This window comes from Triturus cristatus, chromosome 10 (genome assembly GCF_964204655.1).
Source record: "Triturus cristatus chromosome 10, aTriCri1.1, whole genome shotgun sequence".
In the NCBI taxonomy this organism is placed as follows: domain Eukaryota; kingdom Metazoa; phylum Chordata; class Amphibia; order Caudata; family Salamandridae; genus Triturus; species Triturus cristatus.
The window spans coordinates 886,801,890-886,821,734 of record NC_140593.1 but is presented as its reverse complement, the minus strand read 5'-3'; the positions used below and the strand labels follow the sequence as shown (position 1 = coordinate 886,821,734).

At 44.5% G+C, this 19,845-nt stretch overlaps 1 protein-coding gene across 7 annotated transcripts in view; it reads right to left on the bottom strand.

Annotated features, from left to right (window-relative positions):
- Positions 1-848: 848 nt before the first annotated feature.
- LRRC61 (leucine rich repeat containing 61) overlaps positions 849-19,845 on the bottom strand; it is a 281,819-nt gene continuing 262,822 nt past the window's right edge. For all 7 annotated transcript variants that reach the window (XM_085628606.1, XM_085628604.1, XM_085628602.1 and 4 more), the window contains exon 2: positions 849-2,371. In XM_085628606.1, the coding sequence (XP_085484732.1) occupies positions 1,171-1,953 (783 nt within the window). In that variant the 5' untranslated portion in view covers positions 1,954-2,371 and the 3' untranslated portion in view covers positions 849-1,170. The remainder of the gene's footprint in view (positions 2,372-19,845) is intronic.

Sequence of the window (19,845 nt, the reverse complement as noted above, 5' to 3'; positions counted from 1 at the left end):
ATGTGGATATGTGGTTTTGATCTGAAATGAGACTCTTCTCAGATTCTGATTCAGATTCAAACTGCAAGATATTTACCCTCTAGGAACCAATCACAGAGAAACATTTTGATTTTGTACAACTGCTAAGTTTACAATTAGCACTACTGATTGAATCCAAAGCCAAGATGGTATTAATACATGAAAGTGCCAGCTCCGTCATCACCCATCTTCTCCTGTAAAAACACAGCTCCCTGTTGGGAGAACTGCAAATGAGGATCTGTACAATTTGTAACCAGTGGTAAATGGAATCTGTCTGGCTGTCTCCCTCCAAGCACTATATTGAATTTACAAATACGCAACAAATACCCCAATAATATTTATTTTCTGGTAATACGTACATAGCTCATTTTTTTAATTTTCTTTGCGATTTTTGAAAAGAATTGTTTGTCATGAATTTAAAACATAAATATCACAATTCATATTCAATAACAGTAAAGTTATAAGAGTAACCAGGAATTGATTCCAATTAAAGTATAGGGAACCAACCTTTTAACTGCAATTAGTTCAGTGATTCGAGATGATTAAAACATAACACGCTCAAGCAGGGTCCCAGAGATCAAACCAACAGACAATAGTGGTTCCACACTACTTAGTTCAGTTGTCTGAGATCATGAAAACATTACTCGCTCAGGCAGGGGACTAGCGATCAAAACAACTGACAATGGTGGTGCCACACCACTCTCTGTGCTTCACTTGTACAAGTCTGTTTAGATGGTTTGATCCCAAAGCATCTCAGACATAACATCTCGGACATAACAAACATCTGAATCACATATCAACAAAGAACAAATCACATAACAACTAAAAAGTAACTTTCTGGCTACATTTATTAAACAAAGAAAACAAGGACAGGCGTCAGGCTCATGTTGCGTCTTTCCGGCTTATGAACAGAGGTAGAACTGAAGAGCATGCAGTCAAACACCGACAACACAAAACATTGAAGGGAGGTGGATCATCAAGAAGAACTTTGGCACTTTTCCCAAACACGAATGGACACTTTGAAAGTGTGTTCAATGCACAGACGTCACGCTGAATGGGTGTTTCCAAGCAGGGGCCAATGCTCAGATTTAGAGGGCCTCTTCGTGATGCAGGTTTCTGTGGAGCTCGATCTTCGTCCAAGGTACTGGGTTCTTAGAAGACATATGAATTGGGGTCATTTCGGATGTCCAGCGCCCTCTCAGCCTGGGCGATGGTGTCATCTGCCCTCTTGCTCAGTTCTTTACACTCTTGCAGAACATCGTTAAACTGTTTGTAAGCCTCTTCGATAATGGTGCTCTGAGCTGGCTTCAGATCCCAGTAGCCCTCTTCTACCCAGGGTTTAGCTCCTCCAGTGACCTCTACAGGCCCATTGCTCAGAAACCTTTTCAGTGAACTGTCAATGTCTTTGCAGAGCTGATAGAGGTCACTCCCCCTGCCTGAGACAATCTCACCATCAATCACCCTGAGAGTGGGCAGTACATCGAGCACGCTGGTCCGGTAGGCACCTGCGGCACACATAGGGTTGCTGAGGTTACTGACTGGGTCCCTCAATCGAAGGCTCTCCAGCTTCCTTAGCCCTGCCAGGCACTGTAGGCCCTCAACATTGCTTATAAGGTTCCCAGCCACATTCAGGCTCTGCAAACTGTCGCAGGAGCTGAGGGGCTCGAGTGAGGCAACCCGGTTGGCAGATACGTTCAGAACCACCAGCTGCTTCAAAGACGCTAGGGGTCCCAGGTGGGTGAGATTGTTATTGGACAAGTCTAAGCGTTCCAGGTTGAGACAATCCCCAATGCAGCCCAAGTCATATATGGCCAGACCTCGGAGCTTCAAGAAGAGGATTGACTCTAGATCAAACTCACCCGATCTTGACTTTAGAAGTTCAGATGTAACTTTTGAACTTTCTCTTTCCTGCTCCTTCTCCATCTTGGCCTCCATTTCCTCTGTTTGCAACTTATAGATTGCTTTCAAGTGAGAAATTGCTTCGAACAAACAGGGAATTTGTTAATAGTCCTCGGTTCAGGAATCTGAATTGCAGATCTTCCAGTATCTAAATCCAAGCTTGTGGGAGCAGCAGAGGACTGTGTATCAATCAGCGCCTGATGTGAAATTGGGAAAACACAAGGACAGATGTTAGGACACCGAGGATGGAACTTACGGAAGGGCTCCACTTATCTACCCCACTCCATCAGCATTGGCGTAGAGTCTTGGTGAATTCGGGTAGAGAATGTTACGAAGGTCTCAAATAGGAATCCTTGTAGGTGGAGAAGAAAATGACTGATGGTCTGGAAGGGTCCCAATCTTCTAAGGCAGACGAATGGATGGGTGAAGTTCAAAGTGATGAATGTACATCTACCTGGAATAAAAGAAGGAAAAAAGGTCAGAATTCCCACCGTCAGCATGCACTATATCCTACCTAATTCCAGCAGATACTCTTAAAAGAGACATTACACAATGCCACATAAGGACAGTAAGAATGATCCAGTCCGGCCATTCCTTTGTTGGGGTTATCACCATAAACGGCCTGCAACTTACGCTCAAAGGTATTCAGCAACAAAATAAAACTATCTGCCCACGGATGATTCCTCTCTCATCCCAACCAAAATATTATGAATATGCATGGCACCCATTCCCTCAACCAGAAATCACCTCCTAGCAATTGAGACTGCCGAGGCGGCGCATACATGGGTTTGCCTATTTGTTTGTTCACACTTGTGCATGAGTGCCTGCAACATAAGAGTTCATTTTTAAAAAAGCTAAGAGGAAGCCTACAAACGTCTGATGGGAAACCTATTTAAAAGTAGCACCGGTTTTGGTGACACCAGAGTCAAAATCTTTTCAGCAAAATGGCTTTATTGCAGGTTTCAATATAAATATTGTGGTTGAGAAATCTTTGGATAACCTTTTCCTGAGCTACTCACTCTTTAAAGGTATAGTGAGGCCTCTATAACTAGTGGAGTTATAAGTGCACTATTTGGTGAGATCAAGCACCCTTATGTATTATTACTGTATCTGGGTGTAATCCAAATTTTCTTTGAATCGAGATTTATTAGAAAAATCGATTTATTTTCTAGCAACAGTTAGTATTCCATTATCATTCAGGTTTTATACGGGCTGACAGAATCATCAGTTGCTTTTTCAAAGCATTAAGGGCGTGATTTAGAACTTGGCGGACCGATACTTCATCACAAATGTTACAGATATCTCATCAAACATATTAAAAGTGCATTAGGATAGTTTAAAGGCACTAAGGACTGATTCAGTGTTTGGTGGATGGGTACCCTGTAACAACCATGATGATATCGTGTCCGCCTTCTTACAAGTGCATTAAGATATAAAGCACTTGTAATAAGGCGGAGGGAATGTTCGTTGTGTTTCTGATAATAACTCATTCATTCATTCATTCATATCATCTTTATTCGATTTTGTGAAAAAAATTAAAATCCATTAAGTACTCAAATGAGATTAATTGTCTGTCCGCCAACGGGGTTTACTTCTTTCTCCTAGAAGTTGTTTGTCGAATTGAGCCAAGCTTCTGTCAAGACACCAGAGTGGCCGTGCTGCACCTTGTGTATCCAGTCTTAATGAAAAAGTCTAATCAGTGTGTCCATGATAGTCAGGTGTGGAGGCACCTGCACTTGTATTGCCAGTACATTTTCTTTATTTTTCTTAGTATAATTTTAGCAGTTTATGTTTGCAACCAGCTTTCCAATGCCATACCTAGTGACTTTGCCAGTGCTTGTTTATGTAGCATTGCTTTCGAACTATCTATTATTGTTGAAATCCTCAACCCCATATGTAACTATTGGTATTACTTTTTTAATATTGGCTTATAGCATTGGCTTGGCTGAAAGACCCCACAATGTCCAATTAAAATGGCATAGCCATTGCATAACCATCAAAGTTTTAACACCATCTGCTGAAGTTCTTTGGAGCATTGCCGTTCATTGCACATAAACTCAGAGACATTATAAATTGATAATTTGCCACTCTCCGAAGGTTAGTCCCAACTAATACCATTCAAAGTCTGATTTATTTTTGCCAAACAACTTAGTGTGACTTTTTATAGTAATAATTACCAGATCACTTACTTTACAATTCGATTTTTTTTTTATGTTATTGATTTAGATCTCTAACAGGTTCCACAATCATACTAAATACATAATCCCATCTTTTAATATGAAATTCTTCTGCACACTCATTTTAAAACATAAATAAAATAGATGTAATTAATTTATAGCAAACAAGTTCATTCGGTGGGTTTTGAAAAAGATGATCAAATCAGTGGTGGCTAAAAGGTTATGTCTAAAAACAATAGGTCATTTACTTTACAATATCCACACAGTGCATGGATTTGTTTTTGCAGCCTGATCCGCGTAGTATAATCGATCATTGGCTGCAAAGGCAAGCTGAACTGCCTACAAGTGATCGCGGGTGTGAAACCTTAGACTGCATTTAGAACTTCCAGGCGTGTCAAAAAAAGGGAGAACAGATTTGGTGCAAGGACAGAACATAGATTAAATGTCCTTAATTTCTTCATCGTTTCCTTAGTTAATCCTACTAAAACTTTATATAATTCAAATAATGAAAATCGTCATTAGATACTTATGCAAAAAGATTTTTTACATCTGGAATTTGAAATAGTATCACACTAAATAAAATTGAGGTTTGTTAATCCTCATTTATTGATCTATCATGTAAAAAACATCTAAAACCAAGTGTAACAAAGCCTACGCAGGAGGTGATTCAGGGAATTTCTTGCAGGTAACACACATTACTGACACCATTGTAAATAGCCAAGGAGTATCACCCGGCATTAACTAAAGAGGATTGCGTCCAAGCTTGATCTTATACTCAACTTTAAGTATAATTGGAGCAGCAGCGGCCTGTCCTCGTCAACTAAAATCTGAGACTTTGGCAACGGTTTAATCTACAGGCAATGTTGCTGCCAAAAGAAGATCGCTTTCCTCGGAACTCCATAATTAGAGGCAAAAGACACCAAAGAAGAAGTTTAACAGGCTTTAAATGGCTAGGCGGAATCCAGGCTGTTTGTCGAAGACCAACTACAAATCAATCACATAATCCAAATGCTTCTTTTACTAAAATACGGTGCGGTCTAGTCCGTGGCTATTGACATGAATCTCAGCTACCTATTTACGAACCCTTGAAACCACTGTAGGCTATTCCGAGGCCCAGTGTATCTGTTACTACAGAACTTCAAGAACACCCTAAAATAAAGTGACCCAGTTGATCTGCTGTTTTAAACCCTCAGAACCAAATAAAGAATGCAGGTACCCGTTTGTATTTATAGGGACGAGGTGTATTAATGGACTAAAAGACAAAAGGCCCTAAGTCAAAGCGTATGGGCAGAGAAAAAGCCTCTCACTGGGCCAAATAATTCCTAAGAGTGGTGAATCATTTTGAGAAAAAATCTCTTCTTCCAGTAAGAACCACTATCTAAAAAAGACATTTAACTAACTCTTGTTTATAGTAACACAGTACAGCATATAGTTTCCTAAATATACTATTCAATTCAATCACGATGATAAAAAAGGCAATTTATTATAAAAAGAAAAATATCATATTACATATTCAGTCAATTACCATGTGTGGCCTTCCTCCCACTATAGGTTACAATCTAATCATAAAAACGTTAAAGAACTTTAAAAACAGTCGACGCGGCTTTTCGGTGTTTAGTTCAGTATTTTCACCTTCTTCAGGACAATTTCTAATATATCAATCTTTTTTAGTTCTCATAATTTAAAATGTTCTATTCTTGTACACCACTTCAAGTTCTTATGGTAAAGGACTTAGGCGTTAAACCACAACATTTTATAAAAATGAGGCCAGAGATCTGGTTTACATTTATTATTCATTCTATACAATCAGTTCTTAAAGTAACCAGTGCTAAATCTAAACACATCTACTTCTGAAATTTCTGTTGGTAGTGCTTTTTTCATACCTTAATTGTGCGATGTATTATGTTTATTCAATTCAGATTTATATATTAGAAATTGATGGTAGCAAATAAGGAGAGAAGATGTATACATATATATCATAATGTATAAATGCTTTATAGGATACACAGTACAAGTTAGGTTTCTTAACTTATATTTTTTATGTTTAGATTTTATGAAAATTCTTTGTCCTGAAGAAGGTGAAAATACTGAACTAAACACCGAAACTCCGCGTCGACTGTTTTTAATGTTCTTTAACGTTTTTAGGATTAGATTGTAACCTATGGTGGAAGGAAGGCCACACATGGTAATTGACTGAATATGTAATATGGTATTTTTCTTTTTATAATAAATTGCCTTTTTTATCATCGTGATTGAATTGAATAGTATATTTAGGAAACTATATGCTGTACTGTGTTACTATAAACAAGAGTTAGTTAAAGGTCTTGTTTAGATAGTGGTTCTTACTGAAAGAAGAGATTTTTTCTCAAAATGATTCACCACTCTTAGGAATTATTTGGCCCAGTGAGAGGCTTTTTCTCTGCCCATACGCTTTGACTGAGGGACTTTTGTCTTTTAGTCCATTAAACCCTCAGAAAACATCCCATTCCTAATCATGTTTTTCCATGGCATTTCCGGAGCGCTCCTGCAACAATTGCATAAGGGCCACTAATACCTATGTGATTGCCTTACCATGCCAAATTTCTGTCTCAGTGGTGCTTGGCTACTCATAGGTGATTGTCAGTTTAGCATTGCCATGGGTCCAGGCACCTCCGAATATAATCCAAGGAAGCAGATGGCTCATAACAAAGTCCATGAATTAGTTTTACTTTCATTATCTTCACTACTCAACCTGCAGAAGGGCTATCTAGCTATTTATACAATTAACAGAAAGCAAAGATTGAATTAGAACATTTGGTTCTGATTTCAATTAGATGCGATTGGTGGAAACTCATGTTACTAAACATTCTCCCAGATAATTATATGAGGGAACGCTGGCTAACACTTGCTCCAGGAAAAGCCCCTGAATCTGTGTTTTTCAGCATTTGCTGAAGATCATGGTCTTGGTTTTACTAGACTTGGCCAACAGTTAGTTCTTTTCATTGTGCCTTACTAAGATGTAGCAGAGTCCTAACAGATCTGGATAAAAATGGCCAGCTCATCTGCATACTGCAAGATCTGTAAGTGATCTAATCCTATATTTGGAGGGAAAGGACTGGCATTAGATAGTGCCACACCAGAAAAACCAAAACAGGGAACAGGGATTTTCCTGCCAAGACCCAAGTCTACAGAACTCTCTTCCGAATTAAAATCCAGGCCTTCTTGCTTTTCGGAATGAATTACAAGCACATCTCTTAAAACCTTTGCTGCCTGACTAATTTCCTCTTTGGAAACCCTTCTATCTACAAACCTGTTCTTTTTATAGTGGTCCTAGACCGATTTTTTTTCAACTGTAAAGCGCTTTGCTGGGTTGAGGCATGGTTTGCCCTATACAAATATATAAACAAAATTTTCAAAAACTGTAAGAGCGAGGTCCAATCAAGGAGGCAAATGGCATGTGTTTAAGAAGCCGCCTCTCTGCCTATCAATCAGACGTGACCTTCTACATTGAGCTCAATCATGAAAGTTAAGAGTATCTTCTTTGCCATTACCTCATGAAGACCACTTCTCTTCTCTCCACCCTTTCATCATATTCACCTTCTCTGCAATGAACCTTATCTTAATGCTTTTGTAGTCAATTGAGTTTTTATAAATAATAATTACTTGTAGCATTTTTATATTCCCCTTTTATGCTTTCTCTCCCCCAACCCAATTTTCATGTGATTATATCAGGGGCGGCTCCTCCACGTGGGCGGAGGAGCGTCGCCCCACTACTTTCTCACAGCGCGAGAAGCAGAAATATAAAATGGTATTATCAATGCTATTTTATGTTTCTGCCTCTCGCACTGCGAGAAAGCAGAAGGGTTTGGTTGGGGCGGCCGGTCCTGCTCCAGGGCAGGCGAGGAGTGGCTTGCCCACTGTTGTGGGTGTGACTGTTTGCCAGCCCTAGGGCCGACCAAACCAGTCATACCCACTCTGCCCTTTTCTCCATGTAGGCTGCATGCAGTCTGATTGAAGAAAACGGCCTCCCCATAGAAGCCAGTGTGGTCAGCGTCCCAGCCAATCACAACGCTGCCATTGCAGTGTTGTGATTAGCTTAGGGGAGGGGAGGGAGGCTGTCTGCTTCCTGTGTGGACTGGAGCAGAGACACGCAGGACCAGACCGGACCGGGACGCAAAGGTAAGTTAATTCTTTTTACTTTCTTAAAAAAATTAAACCCCCTCCCCGCGCGACTCCCTCCCCGCGCAATTCGCCGCCCTCCCACCCGCGAGTCATGCCTGCCCGACTCAATTATATTGAGGCTGGAAGAATGGCAATTGCTGAATACATCAAACAAAAATGAATAGTGATCACTCACATATAAACAGCTCTGCATATTGAGCAAAACCTACAAAAACTTGTGAGTACCCAGCAGGTAACAGATTCGAAATGTGGCATGCCAGACTCAAACTTGCACCCTTCCAATGTTGATAATGTAAGCGCCATTAAAATGTGTGAGAGCGGCGCCTGTGGTTATTGTGCCGAATGGAATCTAAATCTGTGGGCCACAAATGGTTATTATTACTAAAAGATTCTTGACAGAGAACTGTACCATTCCTTTAATGGTATACCTCACAATGCTACTCAAATCTGAATATGCTACTGGTGTCTCTAAAGGGGGGGACAGATGGGGGTCGTGTCCTGGTCTCATTTTAGCCGGCCAACAAAGCTGTTATGTTGACAATCGCCTGGAAGATAACACAGAAAATAGCATACACTGCACCTTGACAAGCACATACCTATGTGCAACCATCTCTCATTGCAAGTTTTGCAGCCAGAAATATCGATGACAGAATATAGAGGAAGGGAAAAATCGAGGAAAAAATATCAAATGGTAAGTAAATACAGATTTTCTATACCTAATTCTACAAGTGTGTACCTTGACAATATATGTATATTCAAGGTACGTAGTTGTGGAGTTATGAATAGTGAATCTATACTTCTGTTACATGCGTTTACCTTTCCATATTTTGGCCTTCAATATTTTGTCCACAATATTTTTGCCCCACGATATTCATGGCCTCTCTATTCAGTAATATAAACCAGTGCAGAGCAGACATTTTTGTGGCAATGCATGAGCCTACATCTGTACTTAAAAAGTTTAGATCTATCTTTTTATGTATGAGTGTATCTATACATTTACATATGTTTAGATATACATCAATAGAAAATCCTATTTAAATATATATATTTATATTATAGTTAGGATCGTGTTTGTATAGGAAATGCATTTTTTGGTTTGCTGATATCTTTGGTGCCATTTGACAAATATTCATGAAACTTTCCTAAAAAATGTTTTCCAACTCAGCATATTTCTGGAAAGTTCTGGGGGGGATCCGCCACGTGAGTGCCGAGAAAAAGAGGATCGCAAAACAAGTTTTTTCTTCCCATTCATTTCTCCATAAGAACTTTAGACACAGCTACAGCCAAACCTCTGAATGGGCATGCACCAAATTTAGCCGAAAGCTAGATCTTGGTCAGGAAAGAGTGCTTGTTGTGATTTAGCGTGAATCCGTTCAGTCGTTTTTTATTTGATTGTATATTTCACGTCATGGAGGCTCCGCAGACCTGAGAGATCTCCTACTGGGACCTGCTTGGCTGTCACTACATCAACCAGAAAGTGGTGGTGGCCGACTCAGGACTCAGTCCTGAGTCTGAAAAAAATAGCACACAAAAAGACATGAGGGTGGGGTAGGGATACCCTGACCACATAGGCTTGGTGGTGGTGTCCCAGAGGAATCTTACCTGGAGCCATAAAGATTTTTATTTTATTTTTGCCACAAAGTTTGGGAATGATCCACAAATCTATGGTAAAATGGTAATAAAAAAGCACAGCCTACTGCGCTGCAAAAGAAAAGACACCCCTAGATTTGGCCAGGGATTTTTGGGAGGAGCATAGGTGATTTTAGGGGAAGGGGGCACATGACCCCCCTTCGCCAAGCCTCCAAGAGGCCCAAGCAACCCCATTCCCTAGGGCTAATATTTTGATGCAGGCGAGCAGGTCCCCGGGGACCACATCTCCTGGGGCTAACATCTTTGTAAAGAGGAGGTAGACACATGGCCCCCCTCTCCAAGCCTCTAAGAGGCCCCAGGGACCCCATCCCCCTGGGCCAAAATATGTTAAAAGGGGGAGGAGGCTGCAGGGTCCCACTCCACAAGCAGAAAAAGGCCCCGGGGGACGGTTTAAAGAATGGGGAGAAGGGCTATGTGGATCCCCTCCACAGCCTTAAAAGGCCCCGGGCCAGCTCTATTTCTCAGTCCTGGGGAGCCCACCCCCGGAAAAGAGTAGTTTCCTTGCCAGTATCTGTGTGGGCAGGGAGACATATGTTTGCTACCACCTGGTGGGAGCATTTCTAAATCTGCCGTCAGGCGGGAGCAAACATCACTTCCCTGCCTGCAGCAGCACAGGCTGGGAAGGCATGTAATCTCCCAACCGGCGCTAGATTTATACATGCTCCCGCCGGGTGTACACAGGCTTCTATTTCCCTGCTTGCACTCCTGCGGACAGAGAAACAGAACAGATATTGCTCCCATCCTAGGGAGCAAGCATAAATACCTGCTCCCTCCAGGCGGGAGCAATGCCGGCTCCCGCATGGTGTGGGGAGACAGCTGGGGCTGCGAGGGCCCTAAGGCTCCTCCTGTGAACCACAATTTGTGTCTGCCCGCGGCCTACACAGGGGGCCACCCTAAAAGGCCGGCCCTCTTAGTACAAATAAGGCCTATACATCACCCCTCAAGTGTTCGGAACTCGGGGAGGAGTCCCCCTGCTCAGCACGCTAGGCGTGTCACTTCCGGCGCATAGAGGTTGGGGGAGGGTATTTATACCTCCCCCGGCCTTTCTGGCGACCTCTTTTGCACCGGTCACGCCGTCTTAGTGCCATTATAGGCAACCCTCCCCACCCCTTGTCAGAGCATGCATGATGACATAAACAAATACACAACACAACTTCAGAACGCCGTTCCAGTCCCCTAGTTGGGACAATTTTACGATGTAATATGGACAAGTTTTCAAAGCGGGGGCCAGAACACTAGGTTTATGAGGGCCAATTTGTGCTGTAGGGCGACTTTTGCAGACATAGGCCATGGCTCACGTCCTTGGCGCCGTTTTACCCAAGGGACAATGCAGGAAGAGTAGGGCTTGTATATATTGCATTGAGCGAAGACTTCCCTGCTTGGCCAACAAGGTCCTTGTGCCACCAGGGGTTATGCAGGTTGCCCTCTCAATGTCTTATTGATGAATGCTGCTACTTCTCACAGATGGAAAAACGGTTGTAGGTTCTGGCCGGGGCTCGGCGAGTATGGGTTCATCTTTCTTTCCTCAGGGTTGAGACAGGTGGTCAGGGCATGTGCATGATGGGTTGGACCTTTATTTTAATTGCACGTAGCAGCATTGTCGGGCGTTATCAAGAGTGCTGTTTGTTTATTAACTATTGGTCTCTCACCTGGACTTCCTCCTCAACCTGCCAGTGCAGATAATTTTAATTTATGATTATGATATAGAATGTCTTATTAGGATGGGACCAGTGCGGTCATGCCATTGACTATTATGCGGTGACTGGAAATTGGGCCACGTCCAGTTCAAGCAGGGTGGGGCGAGTGCCTAATAGCTATATGTAACATGTAAGTTTCAGCGGCGGGGCGAGCAAGGAATGCTTGGTCTGCATGCAGGGTCGGGCGATTTCTTCATGGGCTCAGCTTTGCAGGCTACCCTGCACCCGGGTTTTAACAGACTAGGATACGAAGCGAAATTTGTGGCAGGCATGCACCAAGAGATGGGTCTTCCGATACATCTATACCTGGTTTAGTATCCAGGCTACAGAGTGGCTGCGTGACACTCTGGTGTTGGAAGTGGTCAGTCGGTTGGCAGGCCTTCTAGATGTGGGTTTCTAGCTCGGGCCAGTCCACGTAAGGGTTCAAATGCCAGAGGTCGGCCCTGGGATACAATTTCATAGGCCTGTGGAGTGGCAGAACCGAAAGTGGCTTGTTTTCAACCTCTTGGTCACAAGTTCAGATCCTGGTAGGTCGGCTTTTTTTTTGTTGCATATTTATATAACGCGAACTCGACCCAAAGGTATTGGAGCGCTTTACATAGCACCGTATTTACATTACACATTCAGGCACGGGGAGATTAAGTGATTTGCCCAGAATCACAGGATGTGGACGCGACCTCGAGGCTCGAACCCTGGTTTCCTGCACCAGAGGCGGCAGCGTCGATAAAACGAGTACCATGGAGTTGAGTAACAATAAATATGTTATGCAGTGCCAAGATACCATGGGGTGAACGTGTTCCCAATTACAGTCAGAAACGGAAATTGTTAAGGAATTTGGTGAATGCAGTGGGCTCACTCAGCAGTGTAGTAAGCGAGAGTTTAGCACAATTTCCATAGGCCTGAAGGGTGGCGCAGGCAACAAGTTTGACACAGCCAAAACAAAGCAGGGCACTCGGTGTCAGATGCACAATAGACATACATTCCAACCAGAGTGACACCATTCGATTGTCGCCGCAGTTTATCACCAAAATTACCTGCGCTAATGTCTGGTCGATCCCGCTCAGTAGGTGCACTTGGTAATCAAGGGCATGTTACAGGCTGCTGCAGTTAAGCTATATTCACCCACCCTATAGCCATGGCAGCCTGGCGAGTTGGGGAAATTGTCACCTTACAAGTGCCCTGTGGTTTAAAAAGTGGGGTAAACATTGGAATGGAGCACAAGGGGCAACTATGTACTAAGGAGCACTAGGCATTCCCAGTATTCAAGCAAGGGCAGGTAGCTGTACGTACTGTTCCCCTCCTGTACCCACTGACTTGTCTGCTCCTTGGTACACATTAGCAGAAGTTTGGGAGAGCCCGACCTCACCTAGGGGTTACTGGCTTAAGTTTCTGGGACAAGTCCAAATGTTGTCACATTCACGGAATGTGTGGAAATTTTCTATAACCTGTGCATAGTTACAGGCCAAGGAATGGCGGCATGGCCCCCGGGTGCTGGGGACAGTTTTGTTGGTTGGCAAGCTTCGCAGATGTTTGTCGCAAGCTTGCGCAGGCTGTTGTTTCCGCAGATTTTGGGGCAGGTTAGCATCCCCACCTTGTCTCTGCGGCTTTAATGTGTCTTGGGGGTCATTCTGATCAAGTAAGAGCCATTATCGATAGGTATAGCTGGACATACGGAATGCCAGGCACGAATCAAAGGGATTATAGAGCAAGGGTTGCCTGTTCTGGGCCTAGTATATGCAGGCGTGAGTAGCAATGGTAGCCGCTAGTTCAATCTTGCAGCATTCTACATTCAAAAGAATAGGCATTTCCTTAAGGGTGAAGTAGGCCCCATACAGGGCTGAGAGGGAACATTCACCTTGGCTAACCTGGACTGGGCAAACAAGTATGATCCAGGTGGGATTGAGCGCTGCAAGGGTGGACAGTACTGGCTAAGGAGGGAGCTAAAGCCCACCGTCCGGTCTTCAGCTTTGGCGTCAGGGGCCTCTCGAAGGCGAGAGTTCAAGTCCCCACCAGAGGCGACATGGCCGGGTTTACTACACACTCCAGTGGGTTGCCTGATAAACTGTGTGCCATGACCCAATTAGTGCTTCCAGACAACAGTTCTTAGAAGCATTCAGCATTCCCACAAATTAAAGAAAGTCAGTTATCTGTACATAATTATCAGGAGTGGGTCAAATACATCACTTATTCAGCACCACTCAGGCTACGTGAGCACGCACGCTTCACAAATAGTAAATTATGTTATGCTCCAACATGCACGATACACAGGAAACTGTAATAGTGGTAGTAAATGGTTGGAGATCTCTTGACTTCGGCCTGCTCTGGCACATCTTGTCAAGAATTGCCTGGGAAAAGGGGCGGGACTCCTGCCCGGCAACTGTTTTTTTTAAAACTCCACTCTAAGGCGGATGCACTCGCAGAGTCACAGAAGACGAACACTCTTTTAAATGGTCGACACAATTTTGTTCATTATGGTTTATTCAAGAAAACTGTCCGTGCAATTGTATTACTTAACAGAAATGGTAGATAAGCCAAGTTTGGATGCCGCACCGCCACTGCAGCTTGGCGGGTTGGGTAGGTTTATCAGTATACAAAGTGTGTTGGTGTCCATATGTTTTGGGTATCTCAGGGTTACAGCGCATGGGCTGTAATTCACTGGTCATGTGACAAGCCCACAAGGAAAGGGAGAGTAGGGGAGGTACGTACTATTGTCCTCACCATCCCAGTTGCTTTATAAAAGGGTGTTGTCCTTCAACAGTATGGTAAGATGTGGCAGGAGCACAAATGCCGACAATTACCAGTAAATTTGGCATTCTTATTTCAGAAAGGGCAGGTATATTTGCTCATGTTTTACTCCCTGTCCTCAGATCCAAATACATTGGCTAACCTTTTGGCACTCTAGTATACCATAGCAGAAGTTGTTACGCGATACATATGCTGGGGTGGGAGAAACCAGCGTGGCGACACAGCATCCATCATTACAGTTGGACAGATGGGTTTGCAGACACTAAGGACATGATGATCCACCCTCGTCTTGGTTTAGGTGAGGTGGCTCAACAAGCGTTCTTGTAGGGCATGAGACAGCTTAAATTTGATTCATGTCTACATGTTCGTTGGCTGGCGCAGAACTTGGTCATCAGTCTGTACCCTCGTTCAGTGTGGAGATCCCACAAGTCTTAATAGTTATTCTAAGGAAGGGTCTGCCATGGTGATGCACAATAGGCAAGTACCCACTGGTACTGGATTATGACACTACATTGGCCCAATTGGAGGTATTAATACTTCGGGTGAGGGGCAAACCTACTGGCCATATAACAAGGAGTTACTCTCATATAACCTGAGTACAACAGGCCGCTTCAATTATAGTTGGAGACTGCCTGCTTTAGCTGTCAGCCAGGTGGGGTAGGAGTGGTTGCCAAGTTATAAAAGGTGTGGAGTTCTCGAAGGTGTGCGACAGGATAAGAAGCTGAACACTGTAAATATGAGTGTGGGTTAACTGAGCACAAATATTTTCTTATCTGCCGACAATGACATTTCCGAACAAAGGGCTGGCACCCCAACTGGGTTGGAATATGGGATTGGAGCACAGATGCTGCCAAATTCCAAAACCATTTTGCAGTCCACTTTATGGAGGGACAAGTTAATTGCTCATAGGTTTTACTCCATGTCTTCAAAGCCTACAGCATTGGAAACCTTTTGACACCCTGGTACACCTTTAGCATAAGCTGTATAGGGGTTGCATACGTTGGGGTGGGGGACACCAGCATAGGGTTGCAGCATCTGATGATCCCAGCCAGACTGAGGGGTTTTGCAGGCTATAAGGTCATGAAACAGAGCTGAATTTCAGGGGCACCTTTTAGGACCTCAGGCCTCATTGACTGTGGGCAGATCTACCTTGTTTGGTTTAGGTGAATAGGTCACCTGGCATCCTCATAAGGACATGAGACAGCTTATTGTGAGACATGTCACACGACTCCGAGGATGAGAGGGCTATGCCTAGGTGTGGCAGCACTTGGTTCCCAGTTCGAACCCTCAAGTGGGGAACCGCAAAGCAGGGGGGTAAACAAGGGCTTAGGGCCAGGTACAAGCCACCAAGCTAGAGGGCTTGGGTCAACAGGGATGTAAAACCTATTAGAAGGGCGCGTTAAGGAGGCGGGCCTCTTCTGTGCAAACACCAATGTGTACCCGGATAGGGACGGGGCACACCACGAATACCTGCAGAAAAAGCCAGTGATGGGCCATCTATGCTGGGAGGGGTCTCCAGTTTGGCATCACAGCATATGTAGGTCACAGTCAGACGAAGGGGTGGTGCAGGCAAGAGGACAGGAGATGTAGTAGTATCTTTGGAGTCCCCTTAAGGGACCTCAGGACCCACCACTCTGAGATTAGATCCACCTTCGCCTCGTCTGGTGGGGAGGTCCACCTGGCGTCCCAGGAAGGCATGACAACCCTTGCCGGGGCAGCAGCTGGTTATTAGTTTGTACCCTTTAGTTAGGACTCGTCAAGTAGGGTGTGGGGTGAACCATGGTAACCAATCCCCAAAGGTATTTGCTTATCCTTGCACACTGGGCTCAACTATTATGGCACACAGGACTGTGTTTTCAAAGTAGAGCAGTAGTTGGTTATGCACTTGAGGTCTCTTCTCCGGTTGGCACTGTGCTCCCGTACAATGGGAGGTCTGACAATATGTAAATTGTAGATCATGTGTGCAGTGAATTTTAATCGTATTATTTGCCAGTGCAGTGTGTGAACATAAGGTTCATTAAAATAGTGTGTGAAAATGGCATCCGTTTAATTTTGCCAGGATTCCAAGTGTGGGTGATCGGCCACTTGTTCGTCGCCATGTTGGCGCAGTGGGCTGCACACAGGAATTTGATGCGGGGGTTTTCACAGATGCAGTTTTTCTGGATGGGTTTCCCCGGAATGGGATGGAGCAGCCTCCCGAACAGATTGGAGCAGAGACTGGCTGGTGGTGAGGAGGTCTCCCCAACATCTTGGTAATCCACTTAGGAGGCAACGACCTCCTAAGTGGATTCCCGTACAATGGGAGGTCTGACAATATGTAAATTGTAGATCATGTGTGCAGTGAATTTTAATCGTATTATTTGCCAGTGCAGTGTGTGAACATAAGGTTCATTAAAATAGTGTGTGAAAATGGCATCCGTTTAATTTTGCCAGGATTCCAAGTGTGGGTGATCGGCCACTTGTTCGTCGCCATGTTGGCGCAGTGGGCTGCACACAGGAATTTGATGCGGGGGTTTTCACAGATGCAGTTTTTCTGGATGGGTTTCCCCGGAATGGGATGGAGCAGCCTCCCGAACAGATTGGAGCAGAGACTGGCTGGTGGTGAGGAGGTCTCCCCAACATCTTGGTAATCCACTTAGGAGGCAACGACCTCACTGCCATGGGTAGGAGGGCATTATTGCAAGCAATGAAGGCTGACTTAGGTGAGATTAGCAAATACATGGGACAATGTGAGCTTTCGTGGTCTGAAATGTCCCGCGCAGAGTTTGGCACGGGGCTAAGTCATATGAGGTGGTGGAACATTCCCGCAGGAGGGTGAATACTTCAATGCGCAAGTTCACAGACCAAAGGGGCTTTGGTTTACTCAGACACAAGCTGATCCAGTCGAATGTCAAGGGCTATTTTGATAAAGATGGGGTTCACTTGTCACAGGTGGGAATAGACCTGTTCCTCTTGGATATGCAGGAGGCCCTGGAGATTGCAGGTGAGAATACAGCTGTGTTGGTGGGGGGGCCATGGAGGTTATGGGGGCTGCCTATAAAGCTGTGGCGGGGTTACAAGGCTATCTGGAAGCATATGGGTACAGAAGGGTACCTCTGCAAGAGCACAATAAGGGTGCCAGAGCCAAATCCCAGTAGCCCTCATGACAGGTTCCTGGAAGAAGTCATTCGGCGCCCCGCTAGTCCTTCGGGTGGTTGTGGGCCTGAACAACCGGGAGATTGCCTTGCTACGCTCCGCCCGAGGGAGGGCGTGAGTAATAAGGGACCAATGTGTCACGTGATCCAGCAAAGAGGATCACCCCATAATGGGTAGCACTGATTGGGTTTGCCACAGTGCAAGTTGGCTCAACAGGCGGGCAGGGCAGCATGGGTCGGTTACCGCTGCCTGCCCTTGGATCGCCCATAAGATAACCCACCAGATTGCATACTTTTGTATGGAATAAACCTGCAGCAATATTTTCCCAAACAAAAGTTGTGTTGTGTATTTATTTATATTTGTTTATGTCATCATGCATGCTCTGACAGGGGGTCGGGAGTGTTGCCTATAATGGCACTATGAGGTTTGTGGGTTTCCAGAGTGTGCACTTGGGCTCCTACCTGTGGCTCTAAGGGATGGGGTCCCCGTGCCCAAGAAGGGTCGAAGAAGGGGTCCACACACCCCCTCTCCTTAATTATGTAATTTGTCCCTGGGGATGGGATCCCCAGGGACTAATAAGGCTTGGGGAGAGAGCCGTCCGGCTCCCCTCCTGTTTTATTATGGATTTTGACCTTGGAAGATGGAGTTACTGGGGCCTAATAAGGCTTGGGGAGGGTTCCGTGCTGCCCCTCGGTGAGAATTTCAGTGAGATGTACAAACCACAGATATTCACCAGTTATAGTTTATTCTGGTAACTATAACTTGTACCCTAAGGTAACTATGACTCGAGCCCTTGCCATGCACTGCTGATTACTCCACATATTACATCACTCATGACATCTTCAATGACATCATTGATATCTGCAACATTTGAAATTAAATTATTGATGAGAAAATAGAGCATTTGCGGGGGCGCGAGTTACAGTTACCTTAGGGTACGAATTATAGTTACCACAGCTAACTATAACTGGCGAATTTCAGTTCGTTTGGTTGATTAAAGCGTTATGTTGTCACTGAAAATCTAGAGACACCACTGAATTGTGCGGAGTCCTAATGGGCTCCCTGAATAGAGGGTTCAGGTGTACCCTATTGCCTTCTTCCTGCCTCCACTTGCTGTCGAACCTGATTTTCATTGGAACATCCTTTACACACCCCTCCTTCCTTCCTATTCCGTATCGATCCCACAATGCACTCCTCCCCAAGGGCTCCGAAGCAAGGTGGATGATAGCCTAGTAGGAGTATGGGGAGGGGGGATGTGGTTCCCCTTAGCAACGGTTGCCATGTATGAAGGATAAAACGTTCTCTCTTTCCACTTCGCTTTGGTAAAATGCCAGTAAATAGATCTCGAGGTCCATGTGTCCGCAGCAGTAAGACTGGCGAACTGTGCAGTATGGCTGCACCTGCTTAATTACATTGAATAGATAAAGGGCAGAGCACGTGAAAAGGAGGTCTGTGCCTAACCAGCAAGTCGTGTGTTCGAATCCCGGTGGGGCCCACTCGGCCTGCCATCCTGCCACGCACGGTAGATCAAATGAGTACATTTGCGTTGCCTAAAAGTGTGTCTACTATAAACTAACCGTTCGGACGTGTGATGTCACGAGCACAAAGCATACTAAAAGAAGCACCTTATGGAAACCTCATCCCCAGTGCCATCTGCTGTCCCAACAGGAAGCCCTCTAAGGAAGGGGTCCTTCAGAGATGTAAGAACAATGGCCGTCAAGCCCTGGCGTCACGCGCAGAAGAGATGCGAGTCTTCAAGGTGTGAAGTGGGACTGGTGTTTATAGACGCACGCAAAGCACAGACACTACGGTAGATACAAGTGCTCTAAAATCCCTCGAGCAGTCTCACAGTCCCATGCGTGGGCACACTTATGAGCCATGAGGGCAGCCATCTTTTTATAGGCGCTGAATGACTCATGACTTTGATATATAAGGAGCCAAAATATGCACACACACACACACTGACGGGTACAGATAATGCAAATCTGGCACAAAGGCAAACTGTGCAAAAGGACACAAAAACATTATGCAAAACATTATGCACAACACCAACACAAAGACGCAACTTGTGCAAAGACACAACCAGTAGTGCACACAGACACATAAACAGGATGCCCACAGACATGCATGCATACAAACAAGATATCCAGAAAGACACATATGCATACGATGAGCATACACACACAAACAATGCAGCCATAAAAATCACAACCCAGATATTCAAACAGACACAAAGAAGATATGCATAAGGTACATGGACGTATGACATGTAGACATACACATAAAGAAGACATGCAAATTGACACTCAGACATAAAGCATGTATATGGACACACAAACATGATATGTATACCACCACACAAA